This window comes from Hylaeus anthracinus, unplaced genomic scaffold (assembly GCF_026225885.1).
Source record: "Hylaeus anthracinus isolate JK02 unplaced genomic scaffold, UHH_iyHylAnth1.0_haploid 11997, whole genome shotgun sequence".
In the NCBI taxonomy this organism is placed as follows: domain Eukaryota; kingdom Metazoa; phylum Arthropoda; class Insecta; order Hymenoptera; family Colletidae; genus Hylaeus; species Hylaeus anthracinus.
Genome location: NW_026534344.1, coordinates 376,822 through 403,056, shown reverse-complemented (window position 1 = coordinate 403,056; position 26,235 = coordinate 376,822). Strand labels below are relative to the sequence as shown.

Sequence of the window (26,235 nt, the reverse complement as noted above, 5' to 3'; positions counted from 1 at the left end):
ACAAGTTATACTTTGCAAACGAAATTCAAAACCTTCTCTTCGTTTATGTGTGTACCTCAACAGGAAAGTAACTTTGGATAATTAACTTTAACAAGGGCGGAGGTAATTATCGCCGTGAAAGATGCGTTCGCACGTAGGCCAAAGGGGATGGTGAAATAAATGGCAGTTTTCCCACGGACTGCCAGTGACCAAGATAAACACATCGACATGGAGACGAAAAGAATGACTCTGAAAAGATTGTCGGTCGCTGGAATGATAAATGAACGCGCAGCTAAACGACGGAATGTATGCGGCTGGAATCTCTGCACCCTCTAACGGGTGTTTGGAAATTCAAAGAAAGCGAGTTTTTGTGCATTCGTTTTTTTCGTTTGAGATATTAACACTCCGTCTACCTGGGAGATATTATAGGCTCTACTTATAGACTTTTTAACAGGAGAATATATTAACTGTTTCGTGGAACGAGACATTCTTCCCGGCAACGATGAACTTGTCGCAGCCCACGCTTGCTCGGGTTCTGCAATTAAACTGCATTCGTATAGCAAGTATTGCAAAATGTCAAAGTATGGTAAATATTCCGTAGAAGTTTGTATGAAAATTACTGGCAGTTTCCTCGTTCGCTGGAGGATAACACCTTCGCGAATGTTCATCCTCACGGAGATACGCGCTAACAGCGATCAGTGAAAGGTATTTCCTGTCGGAATTTAATACTCTTCTCCCAGTGATCTTTTATTTTCGAAGGATCTCCGACGCTCGGAACAGATACGTCAGCTACCTCAAAGTTCACAATTTTCTAGCTATCGAAAATATAAGATCCCAAGGAAAGGATCTCACCAACAGTTTCTTCTATCGCAAACCCATTGCGAACAATGGCCACTCACAGTTGGATGAAAATATCTGATCCTATTTCATTGACTTTCATTCGATGGACCTCGTGTCCCCCAGCGAGCAACAGTAGAATGTCTTCAGGGGCTGTGCTTTGTCTCAAATCGTCGTAAACTACCGACAGCTCGTAAAAACAGAGATTGGAATTTAATTCTAGCTGGACAGAGTTTACGCCCACGGAATCTGAATCCTCGAGGGCAACATCGTGTTGGAAAGAAAGAAGGTGACGGATTTGAAGCACGTGTTGGTTTTTATACCAAACAGAATTCATTTTCTCGAGATGGCTCAACGTCCTGCACTTCCTTCCAGAAGCCTCTGCAATATTTTGCTGTTTGAGACAGGCGTTTGAGGCAGTATTAATTTTTTCTTCTTCATACTGTGAACGCCAGACCTGGCTCCTGAGCTTCTATTTATCAGGTTCTTCAACAAATGCTCTCTGGTTTGCTCGAAAAAGCTACCATTTTGCGGTACCTATAAATTGCCAGGAGTAAACCTCGATAAATTGAATTAAATGGGAGATGTCCGCTCCAGTTGCAGTGACTTTTATCGGTCAGCCGAATAAAAAGTTTCTTACAAGTCTTCCTCGCCTTGATAACGCACAAAAACCATTCGCATGAACGCAACGTCATTGCTAACATCTGTTGATTCGAAGGCTAGTTTGCTTATTAATAACCGATACAACATGATCTTTAATGTCACCAAACATATCCAACATATGGATTACGTGGACAGAGGAATCGATTCAAGATATCACGTAAAAGAGAAGCAGTGCATGTAAAGTGCACAAAATACATTCCTTCTTATGTATACCTCTAAATATGTATAACTAAAAATGTTCGTTGGGCCATCATTTTGTCCCGCACTGTACCTGCACGATGCTCCGTTCCTCCCAATTTACCAAGGTGGATAGTTCCTTCCTTTTCGCAATCACGAAGCCCCAGGAAAGGTCGAAACTCGCGTCGGGTTCGTCGTGGTCGAGGGAATCAGGGAAACTTTAAAACGAAACGTGCCTCGGCCCCGGCATCGCCGGCCCGCTGCACCTACGCGCTCGTTAAAACGGGCGTACATACCTCAGTTTCGCAGAGTCCGTCGTCGCGTTCACATCCCTTTTCCGAACCAGGATCCTCCTACGTTCGCCCGACACGACGCGACGCGACGCGACGGACGAACCGCGAGACGTCGAGCCACGTCCTCGACCACGTGAAACACCCTGGTGAAAGACACGAGACGCGTATCAGAGAACAGACCCGCGACACCGCGAAACTTTACACGGTGTCTCCTTCGACGAGCGATCCGCGTCTTGAACCGTGCGACGATGCTCCTCCTCTACGAGAAACGATAGTTCGACGAGCGCATCTGACGGCATGGTTCTAAGAGAAGTCGCGGGAAAAGTGACCACGAGGAAGTCACGTCGAATCTAAACCAACGAGCGAAAAGCGACATCGATGAGATTGGTAAATCGCGGGCAAGGTGCAGAGCGAGGGAAACGCGTCGCGTAGGAGATGAGACAATTTCTCTGCGTGCAAAGTGAAAAACGTTCTCGTGGAATACTTGTACGATTAGGAAAATGATTCTTAAACATTGGACGCTGTGATGTTAAGACGATGGCCCTGAGAGTTGCAATGTTTACATTGTACAGTTTTTAAAGTTGTTACTGTGGTTCGATAGAAGGTTTGATAAAAGCTATTTTCTCTGAAACACACGACGCTTTACACTTTTTCTTCTTGGATCATTTGGGCTTCCTTCAGTGAAACATGGTAAAATAGAACATCAACTTGAAATTCTTCTCTCCTTCCGCACCTCGTTAGTTGTTCCTTGCTATGTTTCAACCAATACCTTGCATGCAAACTGCTCGTTGCATTGAATTCCGAATATTTCTTAAACAATGTATCACACTGAATTCATGCATACTAAAGTTAAGAAAGATCACAGGACCCGTCCACCATCTTATTCCCTCGAAATTGTGTTGCGAAAAAACGATAACCTTTCCTTAACCAGCGTCATGATTTTAAAAAGAAAAGACTGCGTTGGGAATTGAGGGAGGCGTGTGAACGATAGTTGTTTCGAACCGATCCGATCCCTCGGGCGCAGAATGATCTAGTGTTTCATTAATAGAGATCACAGAGGGACGTCTTTAATCTCCAATACCTTCCGAACGCTCTGTGTATTATTAAACGGTCAATGGGAGCAAAAATATGATTCACGTAATCGACGTTTCGGTCTAATTGTGGAGCCCCTTCAGAATTTGATCGCTATCCGTGGTGCGTTAGCAAAGTTACTCGAAGAAGACTATTGGAACATGCTCAATTTTCCATTTGTTTATGCCATCATCAACTGCGACGTGACGTCAGTTTGACATATCTCGATTAGAAGTTCGTTTTGTGTCACTAGTTTTAATGCTGTTGATTGATGCATTCGAAGCGATTCATTAAGTCTTGATTGATTCTAATAAATAAGGAAATAAGCTATCCAGAAGAAAATGGAAGAGAAGATGAAGAGAAATTTCACAGATAAAGACTCCAGTTGCGATTGACGCTTCGAGGAATGAAACAGTATTTCGTTTCCACTTTGTTCCCACCTTATTTAAATATCACCCAAGACGCTACTATTGTTTACCTTCGCGCTGCAAACATAAGAAGCGCGACTTTGTTTTCCAAACGCCTCTATGAAAGATTCCAGTGAAATTGAAGCGATCTAATTGAACATGCAACTCCCGAGTTTTCAATTGGTCCAGACTTATCTTTATGAACCGGAGACTCCCCTTTGGAGGAAGCAATCTGAAGACATCAAACGAGTGGGGTAAAATGCACCAGTATAAGAGTAATACACGATATTGTGCGTGCTTTACATTTCAGAATCGAACGTTCCCTGTATCGATGATGCGCTTGTTGATAAGGGTGTATCGTCGAGGGAGTTTTCCAGGTCCCTCTATAATTCAAAAGACCGTCGTTGTTGGCCGATAGTTGGCCGTCGTCTAGAGCACAATCCATAAATCGGTCCCCGCAGGAACTAATTTATCAAACACACAGTTCGAGTCGCCTTTTAGCTAGGGTTTGACGCCTCTAGCCCAGAGGTAACGGATTAAGTTTTTCAGCCCTAGTCTCCGGTTCGTTATGACGCGCATCCGGATTTGAATTTCAATTTCGAAACATTTCACCAGTAGATTGTTTCGCGTTCGTTACCGTGTGCGCCTTAAAACCTTTGATATTTACAGTTTCGGTGGAGTCGATCTCGTTTTCCGTGAAAGGATTTACCGGTGAATTTTACCGTCTTGTGTACACAACTTTCCCTGAAATTTCTCGGGCTCGTGGGGGAGGAAAGGGGTTGGCGGATGTTCACGTTTTCCCTTGGAATAGATTGAATTTAACCGTTTTCTCCCAGCAGTCGTCGCAAAGACGTTGACGGGAAGTCGACGGATTTCGCGATAGCACACGAAACGTCACGCGTAGGAAGGGACGCTGGAAACACAGCGTACGTCATGTCAGAAGTATTTCGGACATCCACTACTTGCTGCAGCGCGATGCACGAGTAGCACTGCTCAAGATTTCGACCGAGTAGACACGCTGGGGTGATGGGGTCAGGAAAATGTTCCAACGAATGGCTTTTTTAAGATAATCGTTTGCTAATAAAGACTATATCGGTGTGGTGTACACGTTTTGATGCTTATTTATGCGCGGAACGGATATGCTGATTAAAAAATTGTAATAATTCACCGTTCACCGTAACAGAATACAACAGAACACTTGGATTCATTGTATAATAATGATTAATATACCGTGAATGTAATGTAAGATAATAAGGGTGGTATAATGTAATTAAATGTATTAGAAGCACGAAAACATGTACGTTATACTAATATATAGCACTTCTTTACAGGATCTTCAAAAAACTTAACGTGCAAATACTTTATCGACCAACTGTAAATCACGACCATCCACCGTATAATCTCACCGTATAAAAAGAAAAATATGGATCATGAGCGGCCAGTCGATTTAGTATGATCGCCTATGCGGTTCGCGCGAGTTCTGCATCACGAACACATCGAGGACAGCTAGAGAATCGTAAAACGCGATGCGGAAGGTACAGAAACGGTTGTGACAACTTTTTGATTAATTGAACGGTCGGTTGTCGGTGCCAACGCGGTCGCGTTCTGGTAAAACGCGCAAGATTAATTGGATAATTGAGGGTTTCGTTTTTCACAATTAAACTGACCGCTGGTTGGCTGGGAAAAGATTGAAGGACGTTACTTATCGAGAGTTTTTTCCCGCGGCAAAAGCAAACGACACCCTCGCGCCCGTCCACGACCCGTGAGGTTCATTAACGTCGATTAACGAGTTTTAGGAGAACAGGAGGCCGATCCAGTCAATTAATAGACGTGCAATCATGTTACCGAGTTAGGTTCGTCAATTCCGTCGCGACGCTACCGTAAACTTCTAACCGTGTATAATGAGAATTTCAATTAGGTCTGGAATCCATTGGGATCCTCTGTTCAAGCGGTAGTCGTCATTCTCGAGGGTAAACGATTTCGATTCGCGTTAGCGCGTAAGCCGGGTGTGAAACGAATGAACAAACACGGACCACTCTGTGTGCCATTTTGCTGTCCTCAGAAGTAGTTAACAAATACGCATTTAAATTTCAATGATTCATTCCAAGCTTTTAGGATGCATGAATCTCATCGATCATTTTGTTTCCAATGTCCAGAACCAACTGAGAGCATGGCAAACAATTTTCCAAGTGTTACCCAAGGATCTTGGAGTTTACCTCCGTCTCGAGATCCTTCGGCGTCGATCGAGTATTTATCGTTTCTCGCGACCAAAGGAAATCCGCAATCTCGCATTCAACGTTCCTTAACGCTCACCGCGACTTGCCGCGACGTTCGAAAATAAACTCGGTGGGGCTAGTCGTTCGCTTCTAATATTAACTTCCACAACGAAATTCGCTTTACCGATTCCCAAACGATTTTATACCGCCACCGCAGGTAATCGAATTCTATTCGGAACTCTTCGATGCGAATTCGAAGGAGCGAGGCTCAAAGTAAAATCGAAACGGTGGAACACAAGTTCCAGCGGTGCGAGATAAAACGCAGGGAGTTGCTTCGAGGTGGACCCATCCACTTCTTGTTTCAAGAGATGAAACAAACTTCTCTATGTATCGATTCGATAGCTGAAGGCAATAGTGGAGAAGCTCACATTTTTTAAAGTTCTTCATCGTCTGAGTATCCAGGAATATAAAATCCTTACAAGAGATTACAGACAATTTAGCATCTTCTTCATATCTCCGTCTACTAATATCTGAAAAAGAACTGATAACACTATAGCAGAGAACCAATGTGAAAATTTCAGGAAACTAAACTCCCCCAAATTTGACCCTCCCTCCTTTATCATTCTCCCACAGGCCACTCGAGGCTCGAGGGTGACAGATAAAGAAGAACCCCTGGCCAAATTGCTAATAATCTCTTATTAGGCCGTCAAGTGTCGAAGCATTTGTCAGAGGGAAGTTCGTTAACCGGGACGACACTTGGGAAATCGCAACACGCCGCGTCCAAAACTTTCCCCAAGCCTAACTTTCTTTCTCTCCTACACGACGGGACAAAGTTTCCGGGTTCTTGGATATGACGCGTCGAGGTCGCGTGACCAGGGGGTTGGAAAACATCTCTGGGAACTCGCCTCGCGATCCACTTGGCCCGACGACCGTTTTGTTTTTTCTTTTCTTAATTTTTCTGGAGGAGGAGCCGCGACGTTAATCGGATAAAAAGGACGCCGCCCTCGATGATCCCTGGACACTCTTCGGGTTATCGAGTGACGCCAATGGGGAACGGACGGGTAAAAGACGATGAGAATTAGCTGTAATGCTATGGAAATTGGAGCGAAGTGAACGACATTGGTGAAGCGCGAAGAAACTGGCAACTGGGTGGAGCATCGCGACGCTGGAATATCTTTTCGTCTTTGTTCGGCCGTTCGACGCTCTGTCCTGCGGGACGTTCATCGTGGGAACTTTCTCCAAGTGGCGAAATCGAGAGGATGCGAGCTGAACAGATTCGTGAAACAGAGTCCAGCGGAGAGAATCGATTTGCTACATCGAAATTTTCAAAATAACCAGACAACAAAAGTGAATAATCACTCTTTACTTCTCCATTTCTTCGCCTCGACGCTTTGGCGCAAAGTTGCAGGCCCTCAGGAACAGTATTTTCCACATTGTTGCAATTGTTCGTTCTACCAACAATGGCCTTGGTCTAATAGACCTGAATTAATCTATTTATTTTCTCTCTATACGCGCGGACAACTCAAATTACACGTACCTTTCCAGGTTGATGTCAGAGCTCAAATTAAATGTTGCAAAACATGTAGAGGTACTCGTGATGTCAACAGTTCGTTTAATAAAATTGCGAGCGCAGCCAATTTTTTTTTTTCTCAACGTTTATCAACGGAACGTTAAATGTTGGAGGCTGGCCTTTAATCCTGGCTCTTTTTACGAGGCTATGATACATTTTCGCAGATTTATGGCGAGTTAAAGCGAGCCCTGCATTTCGGCTCTTTCAGTATGGAACCGAGTACAGGCCGCCAACGTTAGTGCCACTCAAGATGCTTGTGTACTCATTCTATGAGGAAGATTACAGAGCAGAGAGATCTTACTTTGAGTCTTGATTCTGGAAAACCTAAAAGTGCTCTTCTGAAAAAAAAAACTGTGCAAGTAAACACACTACAAAAAATATGGTCCACCGAGCATGAGAATCAACGTATAATTTGAATTTACTAAACTTGGAAACTGTTGTTTCTTAGAACACGTGAACTTTACGCCAAAGCGTCAGAGCGAAGAAATTGTTTGTATCGAATTCCTGCACTAGCATCGAGGAGTGATTGTTTACTTTCCACCTTTGTTAAATCTGACCAGAGCTTCGAAGAAATCCCATACAACAGCCTCGACGATAAATAACAGTCTACAAAATGCCCAACTGCAGCAACCTTGATTTCCTCACGGACGAAGAGTACAAGGAGTGCGTATGGGACTACATATTCCCGAGTGCCCTGGAGTGGGTGCTGATCGCGTCCCACGGCGTTATTTTCGTCGCTGGATTGCTGGGGAACGCGCTCGTCTGCATCGCCGTGTACAGAAACCACACGATGAGAACCGTCACGAATTACTTTATCGTGAACCTGGCGGTGGCTGATTTTCTGGTGATACTGCTCTGTCTTCCCTTCACCGTGGTGTGGGACATCACTGAGACGTGGTTCCTCGGTCTGGCTCTCTGCAAAACCGTCCCTTATCTCCAGGTAAGACAATCCGATCGCCAACGTGACTTTCACACTCTTGATTAACTCGCTCTTCTCACGCGCGCTCTAATTGAAAAAGAACGCGACGCGTAAACGATGAAAACGTCCCCTGGGCGCGTTTTAAAACGAATTCGCGTAATTTGTCTCCACGCTACAGCTTACGCAACGTTCGTTTCCCCAGCATATCAATGCAGATCCGCGGAATATTTATTTCGAGGGCGCGCGGCCCGCTTTGCCAACGATGCATTCGAATTCGGGATAATGGCGGGCGAAACCGCGCGGTTAGGGGTGCAGCGACATTCTTATACGAATTAGCATCTCGTAGAATGAATAAAAGATGGATTTACTGGCGAACGCAGATGTGGCCGAACATTAGGGAAATGTGAATTTAGTAGACAAAGTTACGTTGAGTAGAAATTAGTGATTTTTTTATTAGGTTGTGCTTTTATTATTCTTCTTTTTTTCTGAGTTTCGAATTTCATTTTCCATTTTATTAATTAAATCTGACAAAAGTATCGCAGGACACTGGTTTCTCGTCGCAAATTGCGGCACGTAACACGCGAGACTCGTTTGAAAAACTAATTAATTTTGACTTCCTTCCTGACCGGTGTCTTTTTATACAAATCCAGCGCTGCGCCATTTTTTATCAGCATTTATATTTCAACTGCGATAACCTACCCAAATACGAGGTTAATTGAGTTTACCGCAAACTCTCGTATGCGCAAAAGTACGCGCCACGCAACATTTACTTAAATTTATTTTCCACCGATATACACGCGAGGATAAATTGCCATCGTCGACGCGCTCCTCTCCTTTCCTATCTCACAATTATTGTATCAATTCGGCACTTAATTAAGTTGACCGTATATATCCATTCAATTTTCCAGATTGTCAATTTATACCACACACTATATACATATTCTATTGTTGCTTGAATAAACTGGAGGCGTCGGTGCAAAAATTGGCAGCCAACAGCCTCGCGTTTACAAAAATTACGTACTGGGTATGTCTTGATAGCCATACCCCGCCACCACGTTATTGAAAACGTACTGACGCGCTATTAAAGTAGCGAGCACCCTTTTTAAACGAGTCCGTACTCTCGCAGGTCTTAAGTAACCTTCTTCTCGCAACATTTCATGCGAGAATCGTCGTCATCCTTTGGCCATCTATAGCACGATGGTCGAACTACAACGTGATGTATGCGGCAGTAGGAAATTGTGCAATTTCTCGGTCGATTTGGAAAGATAATTTCCACTGCAACTGAAACGATTCTCTAGGACTGAGATCCTTAAATTATAGATCAATACCCATTAGAGGAACCCAGAAAATATGATTCTAACTATATTTAAATATCTGAATATTCCTCTAGTGATTATTATTCGACCAAGTTGTATTAATTTGTAATATTATCGTTGCAATCAATAGTATCAATTCCAATAATTTCATTTCGTGAAAAGAAGTTGGGAATGAAAGAAGTTTAAAAAGCACTGCTGTAAAATATACATTAATATCATCGGTTCGACAAATTATTCGAGCGCCAATCCGCGGGTGTCACCCGATAAGAAATTTTAATTGGGAAATTTCAATACCGACGACGTTATCGATAATTCGATTCACACTCGGGTCTTTCCAATCGCGCCACAGAGCTGAGAAAATTTCGAAGCAAATGCGATATCGGTTTTCCAGTGGTTAGGGGAGAAGGAGGTCATCGTTAGTTATTAGCCATGCGAAGGGATTTTGTAATCGAGTTAATTAAAACTTGAATAAAGACATTTGTGTCTGCGTAGGAGTTCTGTTTGTTCAAGAACTGGTCCGAAGTCGTTGATTGACTTACACAGACAACTATACAGCAACGATTCGATTATTAAAAAGGAAACGCGATTTTCGCACCTCCCATTCCATCGAAACAGTGTTCGAGCAGATACGAAGAAATAATACGCGGAACGAATATGGGATATCCAATTTAGGAATAACGACAACGACTTATGAATTTATTATTGGTCACCCGTTCAATTCGAACGCTCCGACGAAGCTTTTGCAGTAAAATGAATTCTGCTTTCCAAATAGTGGAATCGAATGAAAACCAAAGGTCATCTTACAGTCTTGTAGCTACGTTAATTAATCCAAAGGAAACAGATGTGTTAAGAAGCTTAGACAAAAATTAAATCTTTCTTTCCTTAAAATTAAAGCATATACCAATTAAACAATTTCACTATTTTGCATTATCTGTATAAACGATTTTTGGCCACCTTTAACGAAGAAAACCAAAGGGACGCATATAATTATAAAACGCGGAAAAATCAGCTTTCAACGCGGTAACTTCTTTGTTCCCTTTTGAAGTTTTTCGTGAAAATGCCTCAATAACGAGCCCGAGTAAAAAACTAACAGCAAGCGGGATATACAAGCAAAACAAAAGGGGCGCGTGTATTTACGTAACTCATTTGTACCCGTGCTAAGTGTTTTGAATGGCTGTCGTGGGACAAATTTCCGTTTTGAGGTATATTTGGACCTACAACCGAAGGTGTTTGGGTATTTCGATCGGGAACGTTGCAGAATATCATTTCTGCCACATCATAAACGAACATTCCGTAATTATTTCGGAATTTCAACTGCCTGCCAAAGAGCGAGGTGCCAAACGCTCGCGAAATCCACGAGGGCGAAGAAACCTGAAGAACACGAGATGCCGTGAATTGCTGGGAGGTATAAAACGACTCGGTTAGGGATTGAATCGCAGATTTAGTCGGGAATGAATTCAGCGAATGTCGTCAAAGTCGCCTCGAGAATGCGTTTAGTCCCGCAATTAAGAGTGTCTTTCGACCTTCCAGAAATAGGCAAAATTTTATTCGAGTAATAGATGAGGGATTAAACCAACTTGGAGCAATTTAATCGATGGAAGAGTCAAATTTCGATTTGTGTTTCGAGAAGGGAGAACTTTCTGGCTCAGAGAATGTGCTATTTCGACCAATTGTTTAAAATTAAACTGATAGCAATTTAAAGTGAAATTTTAAATAAAAATACAAAGTTTATGGTACTCTAATTAAGATACTTTATTTATATTTCTAATTGCTTGGTCTCGTTACCACCATTCCTCTACATTCGGGCCACCACCCTGGGGATCGTATTAAATGTGAATTAGCAATGAATTACTTCCAACAATGAATTAACTCATTTATATTGCAGGTATGGTCGTGCTCCAGAAATTTTTAACGAGAATTTCCAGAGACGTAGTCGTGATACCAATATAAAATACTTCCTTAACCATTACTCTCTCAATTTTTATCAATAATGGCTTCTCCCTCGAGTGGAAATATTCACCCTCTATTATGGTACGTTAAAGCATCTATCTTCATACTAATGAAACACTCGTTGAAAAATTGTCTGAAAATGGAAAGCATCGGTGGGCACTTTCCCAAGTTCATTGTAGAAAGCCACAAAAGTAATTTCTACATCTAGTATACAGTAGTTAGGGAATGATTGAGATTTATTTATAAGGGTGCAAAGTTGTATAACTTGACTATACAATAACATCTAATGTATACCATTTACACTCGTATTACATTCACCTAATCCTTGCTTTACACTACTTTGCATTTCCTTATCGCTTCATTCTTCCTTATCATCCCCATTAGGAACGCCAAGTAGTCTGTTGGTCCTCCACCTACCGTAGTCACATTCGTACTTAGAAAACATAGCTACCATAGTTATCAAACTTCCTGAGCCACGTGCTCTACGCCACGTGGAAAGGTGGCTTTTTCTTCACCAACTAGATTCGTGACCATCCCTATCGCGAGAGGATAGAAAAGTAACTTAAAAGCGGGTGCGCTAGTGCTCGAGGTCCTCTGACTCCCCAAAGGTCGCTCGAGACCGCGATTTCCCTCGCACGCGATTGTCGCGGTGTCGTGCATCCGGCCGGAATAAATATAGCAAAGGTGGCGACCACGTCCCTGTAACAAACGAACTTGGTAATTCGACGTTATTCCACTCGAAGGATCCAAATGCAAATTCTATACATAGCAGCTGTAAAATTTGATGGATTACTGGTATCGAGAAATAACATTCGGCTATCGATGCATATTATTATTGTATGCAACATCATTGTAATCCTGTCAGGCTTCGTAAAACATTTTCGATGAAAATTTCAACCATCGTCAGTGAGATTAACGTCTGCGATAAACATCGATCTTGCGTAATATCTACGATAAATAACCAGAGGTAATTGCGTCATGATACCCAAGGTGAGTATTATTTGCTCGAATTGAAAAGAGGACATTCTTTCGGGGTATATCTACTCTTGAATTTATGAATCAAACTTCATAGCCGGAAGCCACTCTAATAAAAGCTATACGTTAAAAATCATAAAAACGAAGAGCTAGAGCAGAAGAAGCTTCAGTGGTGGCGAAACGTCGGAAGTATCTTACTCGGTTAATATCAACCATGAAGCACCAGGGCTGTGAAACCCTCAAATGTCTAAATAAAAATAAACCTGGCTATCAATTCTAGTCGCCCTGGAATAAACAACGTGTTATTCTGGCAACAGAAACAAGATTCTATGTAGTATTATGAATTAAAGGGTGGAGCTGACGTTAGCAAATGGACCTGAGGATTCCGAAGGATTCGCATAAGTAGCGACTCGTACAGCGAACTAATAGGATTTTATCCTGCGATGGAATTTAATAAGATTACGAGCAACTGGAAGAGGGGGAGTTTACTACGTCACGATATTATAAAGAGACTGGTTACAAAGACCGTCTCCCGTATCGGAGTACAAGGCAATGTTACGCGAACTTGCTTTATAGCCTATTGTTAGGGTATTGTTTCAGGGCTTCGGCGTTAGCAGTACGAAGACGTACGGGCAAATACGCGGGGAGAATCTACAGGGTGTCTCAGCCCAAGTGACACAGAGCACTAACTCCAAAACTATCGGCCGAATGCAAAATTTCAAATATGGAAATTGCATGGTAAAATGGTGCTCATGTTTCAGCGAGAAGGAATTTTTGTTAACTTTGTTACTTAACATGATATGATGATTTCGATAATTCAATTTTTGCACGCGTAATATTAGTTACACTATGCTCCCCGACGTTGTAGACTTTTATTCGCACGTGAACTTTTAATCAGCGCTTAGAAACGCATCAATCAGTTCTCACTGTCACGCGACGCGAAACGCATCAATCAGTTCGCACTGTCACGTGACGCGAAACGAAATCGCGATACGAAATTGATTCGATGTTGCTTTTCAATCGCTATGAGAAAATACGAATTTCGTCCTTGATTTGTGTCAACAATACAGCTGACACCAATCCCGTGAGGTCAGAAATAGAGTTGGAACGTTTAATTAAATTCGATGCTTGTTTGGACCACCAAATTTTTATAACTACTCTCCTGTTATAATATTTGCCGTCATGTAGGCAAAATCATTGAATTTTAAGGAGCTTTCTGATCTTGACTGAGGCGTTCAGAAAAATCATAAATTGTGTTGGTAGAAATTGGAGTTGTACGGAAAAGTACGCCAAAAATGAGCAACCAGAGTTATAGTAAAAAATGATTTACCCGGGGAACCGGAATACTAATGAAATGATATGGACACTATGTATCGTTGCAACCTGTAGGATGTTTACTTTATAATACCAATACGAAGCTGTCCAAACAGACAATAAGGGAACAGAGTAATGAGTGTGTGGTATACCGCAGTGTCTCTCATAGTTAATGTTCGCGCGACCAAATTAGCAAAGGAAGACATTGCAAAGGACAGAAATAAAATTCACGAAGAAAAAGCACGACAGGACGAATTTGGAGTATAGAATAATTTTGCTTGCATACCATGTCGCGCTTCTTATTTTCTATGGAATCTCATAGATCTCCAGGGATCTAGTGATCACTGAGAAACACTGACAATGAGACAACGTGTGGTATAATTCCTCGACATTAACAATCAACGTTCGACTACCAACGCAGCCTCAAATTAAGGATCGAAGCGTTTATGTTAACACTGGAACTACCGAGTCAGTAAATTCCAAATTTCTATTTCAAACTACGCAACGAGTAACGGTACTTTTGGCTTCATTTTCGATACAACGATTTTTCTAAAAAGCATAACAGTTACGTGAACAAATATAAGAGCTCTCCAACACTATTTTATTTTCATCATAACAGACCACGAATTCGAAACATACTTGTTTGTCAAGAGCACAGAGGTGGATGAAACAATTAAATTAAATAAACTGCGTTCAGAGTACACGTTTGTTGTAACGTATCGTCCAGTAAAACAGCTCGAGTAAGCCTGTCGCGTGAGTTAGAGCACCATTCGAACATAATTCAGAGTGGATCGTTCGATTTACGGGTCCGACGAACCGTAGACGGTCAACCGATGCACCGTGGAAGCACGTGCGTTCCTACATCTACTTAAAACACGATCAGCTGTATTACAATTGTACCAGGAGAGCACAGTTGCGCGGAAATATCGTTCAGCTCGTTTATCATGGATGTCCCCTGAATATGTACGCGTGTACCACCAGCGTATGTGCAAACTGACAAACTGCGTCTGCTCGTGCCCGGTAGCCGATGCAGCTACACGGTTGCACGACCAAGGTACCTCTCAGCCGGTGACCAAATCGCATTATCTTACAACGTGTTGTTGCACGCCGTTCCTCCCTCGATAACTTGCTTCTAGGTTCTCAACTCGTTCCCAGAGTTTCTAGGCGATCATCGCCCAACGTGCATCCTTCATTCATGTATACCGACTGGAAGACTGAAATCACTACGAAAGAGTGAGGAATTAGAGATCTATGACGGAACATCGTGTCTACTGTCTCTAATAACTCAATGAACGCTTTATCCAAGGAGAACCTATTTACAGGATTTTTAGTTCCAATGTTTACCTTTTCAAGCCAAGTAGCTTTACATTACAAATGAATTAGTATATACTAATATAGAAAAGTCTCTAAGCTGTAGATTCTTTCTAGAGTTAAATGGTTGCAAGGACTACGCCAAGGACAAAATATGTCGTAATGTTATATTTTCTATGTCTAATTTTTTAGCAAAGGACAATCGCGTCCTTTCCAACGAGAACCGCCGCGTCGCGGTCGCGTCTGCGTCGCATCGAAGCAGTTATAGCGAAGACCGCACATGGCGAGGGCGACGTTGTTTTTAGTGCGAGAATTATCGCGCGAGCTCGTCGCGTGGAATACGACTCGGTGGTGAAATTCTCGCACGAAGAAAGAAGAGATACCTCGTGAATACAGTGAGCAAAAAAAAGGAGATGAACCAACACTCTTTTCTGCAAACGTACAGGAGCCGCGTGTAGGTGAATACCTTTGCCGGAAGTACGTGCAAGTCAAAGAGACGGAGCACAACGCGTAACGAGATTTCGCGGACGCGAGTTTACCCTCGTGCGTGATTTTCTTCGGGGCGTAAATCGCAACGCAAACTCAATATTCTTTCAAAATTGTCGTTGACAGTTTTTTTTAATAAGTCTTCCTTGAAATTCGAGGGGCTTCTGTTTCTTTACAACCACGAATAAAAGGCAGTTCTTGAAGAGCGGATGGAGTGGGGAAGTACCGGTGGTAGCAAAGAGAAGAAATTTCCAGGTTTAAGAAAATGTGTTTTTGGAAAAGTTTCTACGCGAAAAGGCCAAGTTGCACGGGAAATTGAAAGCTCGTATCTGCTCGTATCCACGGTTTGGAGCTGCACACGTTGCTTCACACGTGGTTAACTTCCAGAAGACACGTTGGTAACGTGCGCGACACGTCTTGGTCCCTACCAAACTATACGGTCACAAGTACGGTCAATAAACTGACTTTCGTTTGTAAAGTAGCTCTACAATTATCCCCCGCGAGTACTAGTATAAAATCACGCAGCGACCGAAGAGGTTTACGAGGTAGCGGAAATTCGAGATGGAAACTACCAACAGTTCCCATCTGTGCTCTGAATCTCCGTAACCTGCAAATATTACAGTAGACGATCCTCCAGGAAACCAATTATACATCGACTTAATCGCATAAGGACTTTGCAGTACGAAGAGGAAAGCCCCGCGAAGGATAGACGAACGTAAGATACAGAAAATATGATTTGTTATTCGTTCGATAGGAATGCCAATCTAAATTATACGATCAAGCAATGTTTCACGTTGGAATAAGGGTCGAACGTTACGAATAAATTGCTACACAGAATTGATATTCGTCTAAACTCCTAAGAAATAATTGTAGGTAACGGAGATATTCGAACGAATCCATAAGATCCCCTTTAATTACTCTGCGGCTCGTGTCGATTATCAAAGACGCTCGTCTGGAATAGGAACGGTGTAATTACTCGTGTAATCAGACCTTATTGATCATCAGAAGCAAACTAAAGGTTTCGACCAGTAAACCAATAGCAGGACACGAGCAACAGGCCGTGTGTACCGCACTTGGTCTACCTGTTTCCCGCTCTCATCGTGTATTCATATTCATAGTCGAGCGAGCCCAACAGTGAATGATTAAAATCGCGTATCCCAATGACTATCTCTCCTTATTTTAACCTGACTTTCAATTAGTATCTTCTGCATTAATTTCACCCATTTCATTCAACTTTTCTACTTTGTTCTATTGTGTACAATCCTCTACTCAAACTCCCAATTTTTGCTACAATGTAACGTGTTGCCTCTCAAGAACAAAAGAGACCTCTACACCCACATCACGTCTCGGTTCTTTTATTGCACGATCCAGAGAGAAAACCGTGTTACTTATCGGCCGATTGAATAATTGATCCCACGCGAGGGGCAGGATATATTTTTGCATATATTTGAGCGTCCCCGGGGAAAGCGTTCGATAGATACTTGTATGAACGACGACGTTGAGTAGTCGAAGCCCGCGGGAAATACCCTACCAGCCTCGGGCACGAGATGTTTCCGAGCAAAAAAGGGACGAAATGATGTCGTGGACATGTTTCGACTTTTAATTCAATGGCAAACTAGCACGGCCTCGTTAGGAATCAGGAAGCCTAGAATTCCGAGCTCCATTCGAGTGGCTTAACTTCCAGAAACGTATGGAGATACCGTCGCTCCCCAGGGTATGTACGCTGGACCAGTGTACCAGAAGAAGGAAACTACACTTTTACAATTTTATAACATAAAAATTATTTACGATATTAATCTGAAAGCTGAAGACCATCGGTGAGAAATATCCTTCAATGTGCGTACTACTTTGGTCTAAAAAAAAAGTACAAAGATCCTCCATTAGGTCGTTTTTATAGCACCCTCAGTACATCCCCTTAAAAATTTCATCGCGTGGATGGAAAATATGTGGCGTTTAATCTTTGCGTTGTCATAACTCTGTTCCACCCCCCTCATTGGCAGTGATTTAAACGCCACGCGGGACAGGCGGGTAAAAGTTTCAGGTTAATCGCCGCACCGCGACCGATTATGCTTCTTTACGACTCGCGGCTGCATCAATCCCGTGCACGGATGGCAAAGTTGCCAGGGTTTCGCGACCCGTGAACCGTGTAACGACAACGACTCGGGATTTTGTTCCACCGGCTCGTAAATGTATTCCGTGTCGTTGAGTGGTAATGTTTCGAGCTAGGGCTTTTTCTCGCGGAATCCACGCGGAATCTCGAGCATTTCGGAAGAAAAGTGGAACGACGCTCGTTACTTATACGTTACGATGTACTGGCCGAACAATTATTTTACTCGTTAGAAAAATTGAGAAATGTGGATGAAATTTCCACAATTATTAAAATAATACTAAACAGTGTCTGGAAGTATATGCGAACGAAAGGAGTCTACAAGACAAACAAGTCGGTGTGTTCGACTTGATGGCCACGTGTGTGATTGTGGTTATGTTTCCCGTTAAAGTGTAACGTGGATCGTAAAAACGCGGAAAGTTTGAGCAAATATGTAATTTGCACGTTCGAGTTATGAAAGTCACACGTAATTATCGGAGACGATTGCATCATAATATCGTGTGACACGTGTCGAGTATTACTTGGCGGAATTAAAGATAAATAGTTATCAAAACGAAAAGAAAAGAATCACAATGAATATGTTAACCGCGTTGAGAATAACTGAAGATAGGGAATTTAAGATTTCGAAACAGCAAAATTCAATCGAATGTTGAAAATTAAAGGGCAAATAATACAAAGTTGGAATAACTGGGACAGTATAACATGAAAACTGTTACGATGCAATTAATATCGAGCGTGAAAGAGGCGGACGAAGCGCGTTTCGTTGATCCACAACGTCGGGACATAAACCCGGAAGACACGAGACCGGCTGGCTCTAGTGATATAAAGCTTCGCGTGTCGTGTACTGTATCGCAACGGTAGAGTAGTCGACCCTAGTCAGCCAGTAGTTTTATCTAGGTGATATTTCACCTAGAATAACTCCTTCTCGTGACTGCGTTGATCGCATAATTTTTTCAGAATGCCGACCTAATGCCGTTTCCTTCGTCCTCGACCAACGATACCATTCGAAGGGACGACCACCAAAACGATAATCTCACTGATTAATAGGTAGCTAGGAACAGCAAAAACAACTCGGAGAAACGATTTCGATACCCGATGCGTTATCATCTCTGGTCTAGTTCTCGTCGATTCAATGGTGACGGGCGTGATCGCTGGTGAACGAGACGTAAAGCGGCAAGTGGCATTGTCGCTATCACGCACAAGTTAAGCTGCCGTGACGGACGCAGTTGCGTGTGCGACCGGTAGATAGCCCAGATTTAATTAAAACGTGCTCCGTGTCGTCTAGCGTGGCAAACAATCGTTTCGCACCAGATAGAACGGGCGTGAAAAAAAGAAAACAATGCGTTTTGCTTGGTCGACAAGCGCAAGCCATCCGTCAGCCTCCTGGCTACCAAGCGGAATTACTCGATCCGCGACGTGTTTCCTTTCCGTCAACACCTCCGTGTCCGAGACTCGAGCCAATCGAATCGAGCCACCTAATCAAACTAATTTCGTCTGTGCAATTTTCAACCGTGACATCTACCTCTGCGTGTACTTGGAATTGCGTCTACGACGAATACATTAAGACGTATTTCCTTCTCAACGGTTGAACCCCGATGGCTAATTGCGCGGAAAGTATCCTAGATACGGTAACGACAAGCGAAAGCTCGCTTTGGAACAATTTGCTCTGGCGCATTAAACCCAGGAACTCCGTTTTCCAACGGATCGATTCGCGTTACACGCTGAATATCTTCCCATCGAGTGGTCCTTGACCGACTGTAATTATTACGAGCGCGGCAGATAACGATCGACCTTTAAAACCTCTATGAATATAAAGTTTGACGCGCCTCGAACGCGATCTTCGAGTCCTCGCGCCACGCGTTTGCTCTCTTGGACGACGGAAATCGAGCAACTATTACAAAAGGAGAAACGGGGACACCCGTGAAAAAAAAACAACTATTCCACCGTGGCGAGTTATTTTCAGAGGAATTAACTCCTGCCCGGTTTTATCGCGAATTACAGCGTTACCCGCCTTCACTCGTCGCTCGCGCTCACGAAACAAAAACGTTGGGGGAGTAGAAGGGATAACTCCGTTGGCCCCAAACGGGGAAAAATTAGTCGCGCGATAGCGCGGAATATTCGCTTTGCAGAGAGCGGTGATAGCGAACTCGAGGGCGCATTGTAAAATTCTGTGGACCGAGTAAACTAATATCGAAAGTGAAGATTGAATGATGAATAATGTTGCAAGAGGGTGTCCGTCGCGGGGCGAGAATTGAATCATCCACTCGCGGCTTTTCTATTCAAACAAAACACGGAGAGAAAATGATAAATCGTCCGCCGCGAGAAAGCTACGTCGTCGTAATCTCTTTGCATCAGCATCGTGCTTCCAACTCGCGATAACCATTGTTCGAAGAGTTGCAACGGTTGCTGCAAACCTCTTCCTTTCGCTGGAATTAAAGCATCCCCAGGGTTGTACGGTCCTGTTATCTACCTTGGAATAAACGATTCTTAGTTCTTCAATTAATTTTCGCTGCTACGTCTAGATTACACGACGAAAAGAACCGAGTCCAACTTTCATTTACATAAAGCGCCGTTAAATCGGATCTTGGCGCGGGAAACTCCCACATGATCACTTTTAATCTCCACGAGACGTGGAAATTCGCGAGTATCGATGGAATACATACAACGAAACGTTCTTAGTTGTTACATTTTTTTTTTTTTTTTTATATTCATGTTCGAGTGACTAAGAACTACCATTCTGGACTCGTTAATGTTTTTCGTATTAAGAACTCGGGAGCAGGCTAGGAAACAGAGAAATACCGCGTGTTTCATTCGTAATTCGTACTTTGTCGAGCGGGTGTTCATTTGAGAGCAATCTGGGTCGCGTGAATGTTTAAAGGCGCTTCTCTTGGAATTTTTTTTTCAAAATTGGTGCTAAAAAAGATGTAGACTTTGAAGCTTCTAGGTACGAATGACCTTCTTAACATTTTAGCTAGTAGAGAAAAATCGTAGAAGAGGCTTTAATTTTTGCATACCAAGTAAACGCCAGCAGGGGTAAACGATTAGAATCTTGTGTTTAGAACAGCTTTCCAAGCCCAACAGTTGTGCTCTTTTCTGCGGGTGGTCCCCACGCGACTTCGAATTACCACTCTATTTGTGGGCGCCTCTTGGTAGCTCGTGAATCACTTCTTATCGCATAACAGATCAAAAGTCGCGTTTCGATTGAAGCGGGTCAAAAGCTGCGTCGAGGTTGAACGCTTAATTAGAGGGTGGACTAATGTCTCCGATGGCAAGGTTGAGAATGTCTACTTTGCACGGTCAACCGACGTCGATCACTTCGAATACACCTACGTTGCGCAGCAACTCCGTAACAAGGCCTTTGACGACAATACCGAAATTCAATCGACAGCGTCAACTACGGCCTCTTAAACGCGTTAACCCGACCCCACTGGGAAAAGGCATCACGCGAGAAACGTTCAACGGCATGCTATCGCGTTAATTCACCGTCCATCGTAAAACGGAACGCAAAAACCTCCACAACGCCGTCGAACGCACGCACACGACGCATTTATCTGAAATCCAATTTACTTAATGATCAATTCGAGATCCCGATAAGCTGGTAATTGCCCGATGAATCTTTCACTCGCCTGTCCGGCCGCGTTTTATGAATACAACAAGAAATGTAGGTCAAAACACCGTGCCCGAATCGTTTTTATAAGTTCTACTCCCTTCTCGGCCCATGATACAGGGGATAACTCGTCGGCAAAAACGCGCGGCGATAAATTCTATGTCATAAAAAAAAAAAAAAAACATACAGAAGAAATATGGTATCGAAGAAACAGTTTGATCAATTTCGAGAAACGGGACTCGTAGGATCTTTTGCTCGTATTTTCTAGACCTTCGTTTTATATTCATGACGTGCCCCCCTTTGGCTGCTCGACCGCGAATAAAGCACGTTATCGGATCGACAGTCAAAACGTGGGTATGCCTACGCAACGCGTAAGTGCGCCCAATCAAACTGGAAAAAGTGAAATAAATGCCCTCGCATCCTCGTATGTAAACGGAAGCTTGTTTACCAACGAAGGTAGAATTTTTCGTGCGGTGTGCCGAAGTATGTAGCTGTAGTTTCAACGACTCTTAAGCGTTTTATTACTACCTTCGCTCTATCGTTTATCTCTGATCTCCGATGGAACATGGAAATTCTGCGCGGTGCGGAAATTATGGAAATTTCATGAATGAAAGGATTAGAATTGCAAATAAGGACGATTAATTTTTTCCTTAGACAATCCGTGGTAGTAATCGAAACAGCGGAGTCCTTTGAGCTGTTCTAGATACGATACACGAGGAGAACGTAACTTTATCCTCGAAAATAATAATTTAAGACTATACGTGTCGAGAATTGTTTAATGAAAACTACTGTTCCAGTCTACTATTGCATGTTCGTTTCGTGTTTGTTCCAGACAGTGTCGGTGACCGTGAGCATATTGACCCTAACTTTCATATCCATAGACCGATGGTACGCGATATGCTTCCCTCTCGACTTCAAGACGACAACGGGACGAGCGAAAACTGCGATCATCGGAATCTGGGCGGTAGCGTTACTATTTGGTAACCTTCTCCGTTACCTACTTCAGCGAGACGCACGATACATTATTGTTTACACTTAACGGGAACATCCTTGAAACGTGTAATATGACTTTACCGAGACTTTTCAGATATCTATCGCTGTTTAATTCGTGGTCTACGATTTAATCAAATATTAAGTCCCTTGACGCGTCTGACTCTTTTCTGTACTCGAATTCCTGATCACGTGTCTCGCACGTTGTTACAGGCTAAAGGGTTAGCTTAGTTTACACCTATGTCTTAACTGCTAAATAATAAATCCTCAAATTGACCATTTCTTTGTAGAAATATGTAAATGCGAACGCTACTCCTCGTACTGTACACACGGTAGAGACTCATTTCGAGATTAGCGCACTCGACGTCTTATTTTTAGAGATACATATTCGGAAGAAAAGCATCCGTTACTCACCATTTGCGCAGATATCCCGGAACTAGTGGTGCTCCACGTAACTCCGCCGAGACACCTCAGAGTGAAGATGATCGTGTTTACGCAGTGCAGCATATCTTGGAGCTCGGAGAGTCAAATCACTTTTACCGTCATCAAGCTGATCTTCCATTACATTGGACCACTGATCTTCATGAGCGTAGCCTACTGGCAGATCATCAGGGTCCTCTGGAGGAACAACATTCCTGGACATAACCGTAAGAAGAACGATCGTTCATTATTTCTACATCGGCTATAAGAAAAACATTGTCTGCGCTGGACATATTCGTAGGACGTAACGCGGATAGTACAGAGTCCTACGACGTGCTCAGGTCTTTAGCTTCGAGATCGTTACGAGTGAGGTTTTTCCTACTCTCTGGCACCTTTTCTTATCGATGCTCCTAGCATTCGGGGTTCCGAACCGTAACAATCGTGTTTAACGCGACATTTAACCTCACGGGATCGTCGGCGCTTAAAACGTTCATATTGCTAGACTAAAAGCTCCCGAGCAATCTACAATATCTACCTCGCGATGTGTATTCTAAGATTGCTGCAAGTCCTCGAAATGAATAATTATTGCACGTATTTGTAGTGCCGGCACGGGCCTCGCAGTTGAGCCAAACTCCTCCTTCCGGAGGAGGAAATCCCGAGGGACAGCTGAGATCCCGACGCAAGGCAGCGAAAATGTTGGTCACGGTTGTCATCACCTTTGCCATCTGCTTCTTCCCTGTCCACGTATTCTCCATTATCAGGTATTAACCTTCTCGTACCCAACCTACCTACGATTCTATCATTCCTGATCAATCTGGCTAATAGTTGTATAAATTTGAAGCTCGCGAATCTGTGTCTCCAGCTCGTTTGCAATCAGTTCAAATTGTTTCAAATAGTTCTAATTGATACAACTATTAGTTCAATTGTCAGGAACCGTACAACTAGAGAAAATGAAATCAGAACTCGATAAAGGAGGATAAAGGAGGTTCTAGAGTATTCGTTTAACGAAGAACGCAACGAGTCGATTTACTGTTTCAGATACACCATAAAGCTACCGTCGAGCAAGACGATGAACTCTGTCACCCTAATCATACACGGCCTCTGCTACTTCAATAGCGCGGTTAATCCTTTGATCTACAACTTCATGAGCGGTAAACAACCTCTGCTATTATCATTTACTGTCATCGACTATTTATTAGATTTTGTCGCAAGGTAGAATCCATAAGATCCTTCGGAGCGAAAAACGTTTCGATTTCGCGGTCGAGTCCATGAACAATGGGGAGCTTCCCTCATCTAGAAATCTGATCGACGTTCGCAGTCGAACAGCTTTCTATGGACCGAAGCAACCTCGTTAAAAGACACGATCGTGTTTCATTCATGAGAAAATAATTGACAAGATCGACGCGTTTACCATCTAACACGAGCAAAAAGAAATAACGAGGTGCATATCGACGATACCTTCTCGCGTAAATGAAACCAGAAGAACTGATAAATCCTACGTGAAATTCAAGTAACGCTCGGGGGGATTTTTGACGAGCAAAGGAACAGTTATGGGCGAAAATGTTGCTCCTTGCAGGAACGCATCCTACACAGGTATTCGACACTTTTCATATTCTATCCGTGTAAGACGGCTAAATCTATTTCTTCGTATAGTTTGACGGTTTCAAACATATTCGATTCGTTAGATTTACAATGTACGTGGTGAGCGACGATTCTCTTCTTGTATCTGTCGAGATATATTTCTACAGAATGCTAAACTGCTTTGAAATTTGGAATCTCAAAGCTTTCCTTAGGTAGGTAAATAACCCCTAACAATTTATCGACCGATGATGGCTGAACGTCTCATTGGTTATCATAAGAATCAATTCATAAGTGTCAGAGCAAAAGGTCGATAATAGACCGACAGTCGGTATGCGGCAACGACAAGAAGCTTATTAATGGGCCTACTGTCGGTAAGTGTAGCCGGCAAGAAGCCTACCAATAGGCCATCTATCTGTAACATGTTACAGTAAGATGATTCACTACTTTTGAAATTTCGCGAGCCTGCGAAACGGCCAGAAAGTTTGAATCGCTCAAGGCCACTAACGAACTTTGTGAAATTCAACTATTTATGCTTCTTTTTTCCTTGGTCGCCACTCAGAAGTAACAAAAAAGACAAATATCGATCAAATGAAAGGCTACTTTTAACAAATATCCATTTCTACATGTATTAAAACACCCTGAACGAATTACTACCTCCCACAACAACGATACGATTGGAACGCGTTACATAGGGGTACTTTCTATCGATTCAAGTTTCTCTCGTCAAAGACTTAGAGAAGAAGAAAAGTTCTACTTGCCAAAAACTTAACGAAAACACCTATATTCTTCTCAATTTTAAAGAAAAGTTGTACTCACAAACCACTTGACGCGCACGGCACACAGAATCGACGCGTAACTAACGTTCGACCAATTTCGATTGATTTTCGTAACGATTTATCTTATCGTTTACATTAAAAATTAAACCGAAATAACCCGGTTATTGAGTAACTGGAACTGAAATTCAAAACCGTTCAATCATTTTAATTCAACCGTTTTTACGTTTCAGGAAAATTTCGAAAGGAATTTAGGCGTTCATTTCGATGCACGCGAGGAAATGATTCGCGTTTTCAACGCGGGTACCTCGCGAGTTCATCTAATCTACCTAGAATAAATAAATCTCGGACCACGACAACACGAATAACATCAAAAAATAACAACAACGTTCAACGAAACACGGAGATTATACCGCTGAGTGCTATAACGACTGATCAACAAAACGAAAAACACGAGTGATCGTAAGTACATCTCGGTGAACGTGACTCTCAGACGCCCAGTAGGATTCATAAGTGTAATTTATTTACATGTAATTTAAACTGTAATGGTAAGATATACGGTAATCGATAATTACATGAAAAGACGCTATGTTCCATTGGATAGAATTTAAATAACAGATGAAACTTGGAAAATCGATTGTATTTTGTTTCCACTTTCGTAAAAATTGGTAGACACTGGAATTTTATCCGAATATGATGATGTAATAAAACATCGAATTACTTTAAATGTACTTATTGCGATAATAATAATAGTTATCGGTGGACAAGTTCAAAATTCGTTCTCGCAAAGCGTCAACTAAAACGATAGATGCGCGTGCACGTTTGCACGTTATTCTTTGTAATCGAATCATCGTATTCGTGATCGTTATTGTACCTATCATTTTTTAACAATATTCCAAAGGCGCTGATGAATCGTATATAAAAAGTTGAATAAGATATATCTATGTAACTACTACTACTACTACTACTACTGCTACTACTACTACTACTACTACTACTATGTTATAAATATAATGCAACGTAAATCTCGTACTGTGAACAATATTCCTAATATTTCACGTAAACTCAATGGAACCTATCTTTAATTCACTAATATTACATTTTCATCACGTACGAGGATTATTTAACACAGGAATCAATTCCATAGTACGATCACTCAATGTTCTATCCTCTTGAACGAAAGGTTTTAAACCTGATCGGTAAATTTTTACATCTGGTTTCTGTATACCTTGATAAATTGAAAAAAAAAAGAGGAAAAATAAATTTAGTCACG

At 42.4% G+C, this 26,235-nt stretch overlaps 1 protein-coding gene and 1 non-coding gene across 5 annotated transcripts; one reads left to right on the top strand and one right to left on the bottom strand.

Annotated features, from left to right (window-relative positions):
• The first annotated feature begins 1,962 nt into the window (after window positions 1–1,962).
• LOC128889886 (orexin receptor type 2-like) lies at window positions 1,963–26,098 on the top strand. Of its 4 annotated transcripts, XM_054147940.1 has the most exons (9): window positions 1,963–2,336; window positions 4,759–4,962; window positions 6,608–6,990; window positions 7,774–8,153; window positions 22,031–22,178; window positions 22,614–22,835; window positions 23,210–23,369; window positions 23,647–23,759; window positions 25,196–26,098. In XM_054147940.1, the coding sequence occupies exons 4-9, from the start codon at window positions 7,827–7,829 to the stop codon at window positions 25,420–25,422; spliced, it is 1,197 nt and encodes a 398-aa protein (XP_054003915.1). In that variant the 5' UTR covers window positions 1,963–2,336; window positions 4,759–4,962; window positions 6,608–6,990; window positions 7,774–7,826; the 3' UTR covers window positions 25,423–26,098. The 4 variants fall into 4 exon arrangements, with proteins under 4 accessions (XP_054003915.1, XP_054003914.1, XP_054003913.1 ...); XM_054147939.1 differs by lacking the exon at window positions 4,759–4,962; XM_054147938.1 differs by lacking the exon at window positions 4,759–4,962 and having other exon boundaries at window positions 1,963–2,553.
• Window positions 9,096–9,236, bottom strand: LOC128889909 (U11 spliceosomal RNA). Its single transcript, XR_008460515.1, has one exon. It is a non-coding gene; the product is annotated as a U11 spliceosomal RNA (small nuclear RNA).
• Window positions 26,099–26,235: the final 137 nt, after the last annotated feature.

What these genes read in the sequence shown, in the direction of transcription:
- LOC128889886 (XM_054147939.1), top strand. Translation starts at nt 7,827, where the DNA reads ATGCCCAACTGCAGCAACCTTGATTTCCTCACGGACGAAGAGTACAAG. An exon ending in GGCGGTAGCGTTACTATTTG is followed by an intron (nt 22,179 to 22,613) that starts GTAACCTTCTCC and finishes CCATTTGCGCAG; the next exon opens with ATATCCCGGAACTAGTGGTG. An exon ending in GATCTACAACTTCATGAGCG is followed by an intron (nt 23,760 to 25,195) that starts GTAAACAACCTC and finishes TTTACGTTTCAG; the next exon opens with GAAAATTTCGAAAGGAATTT.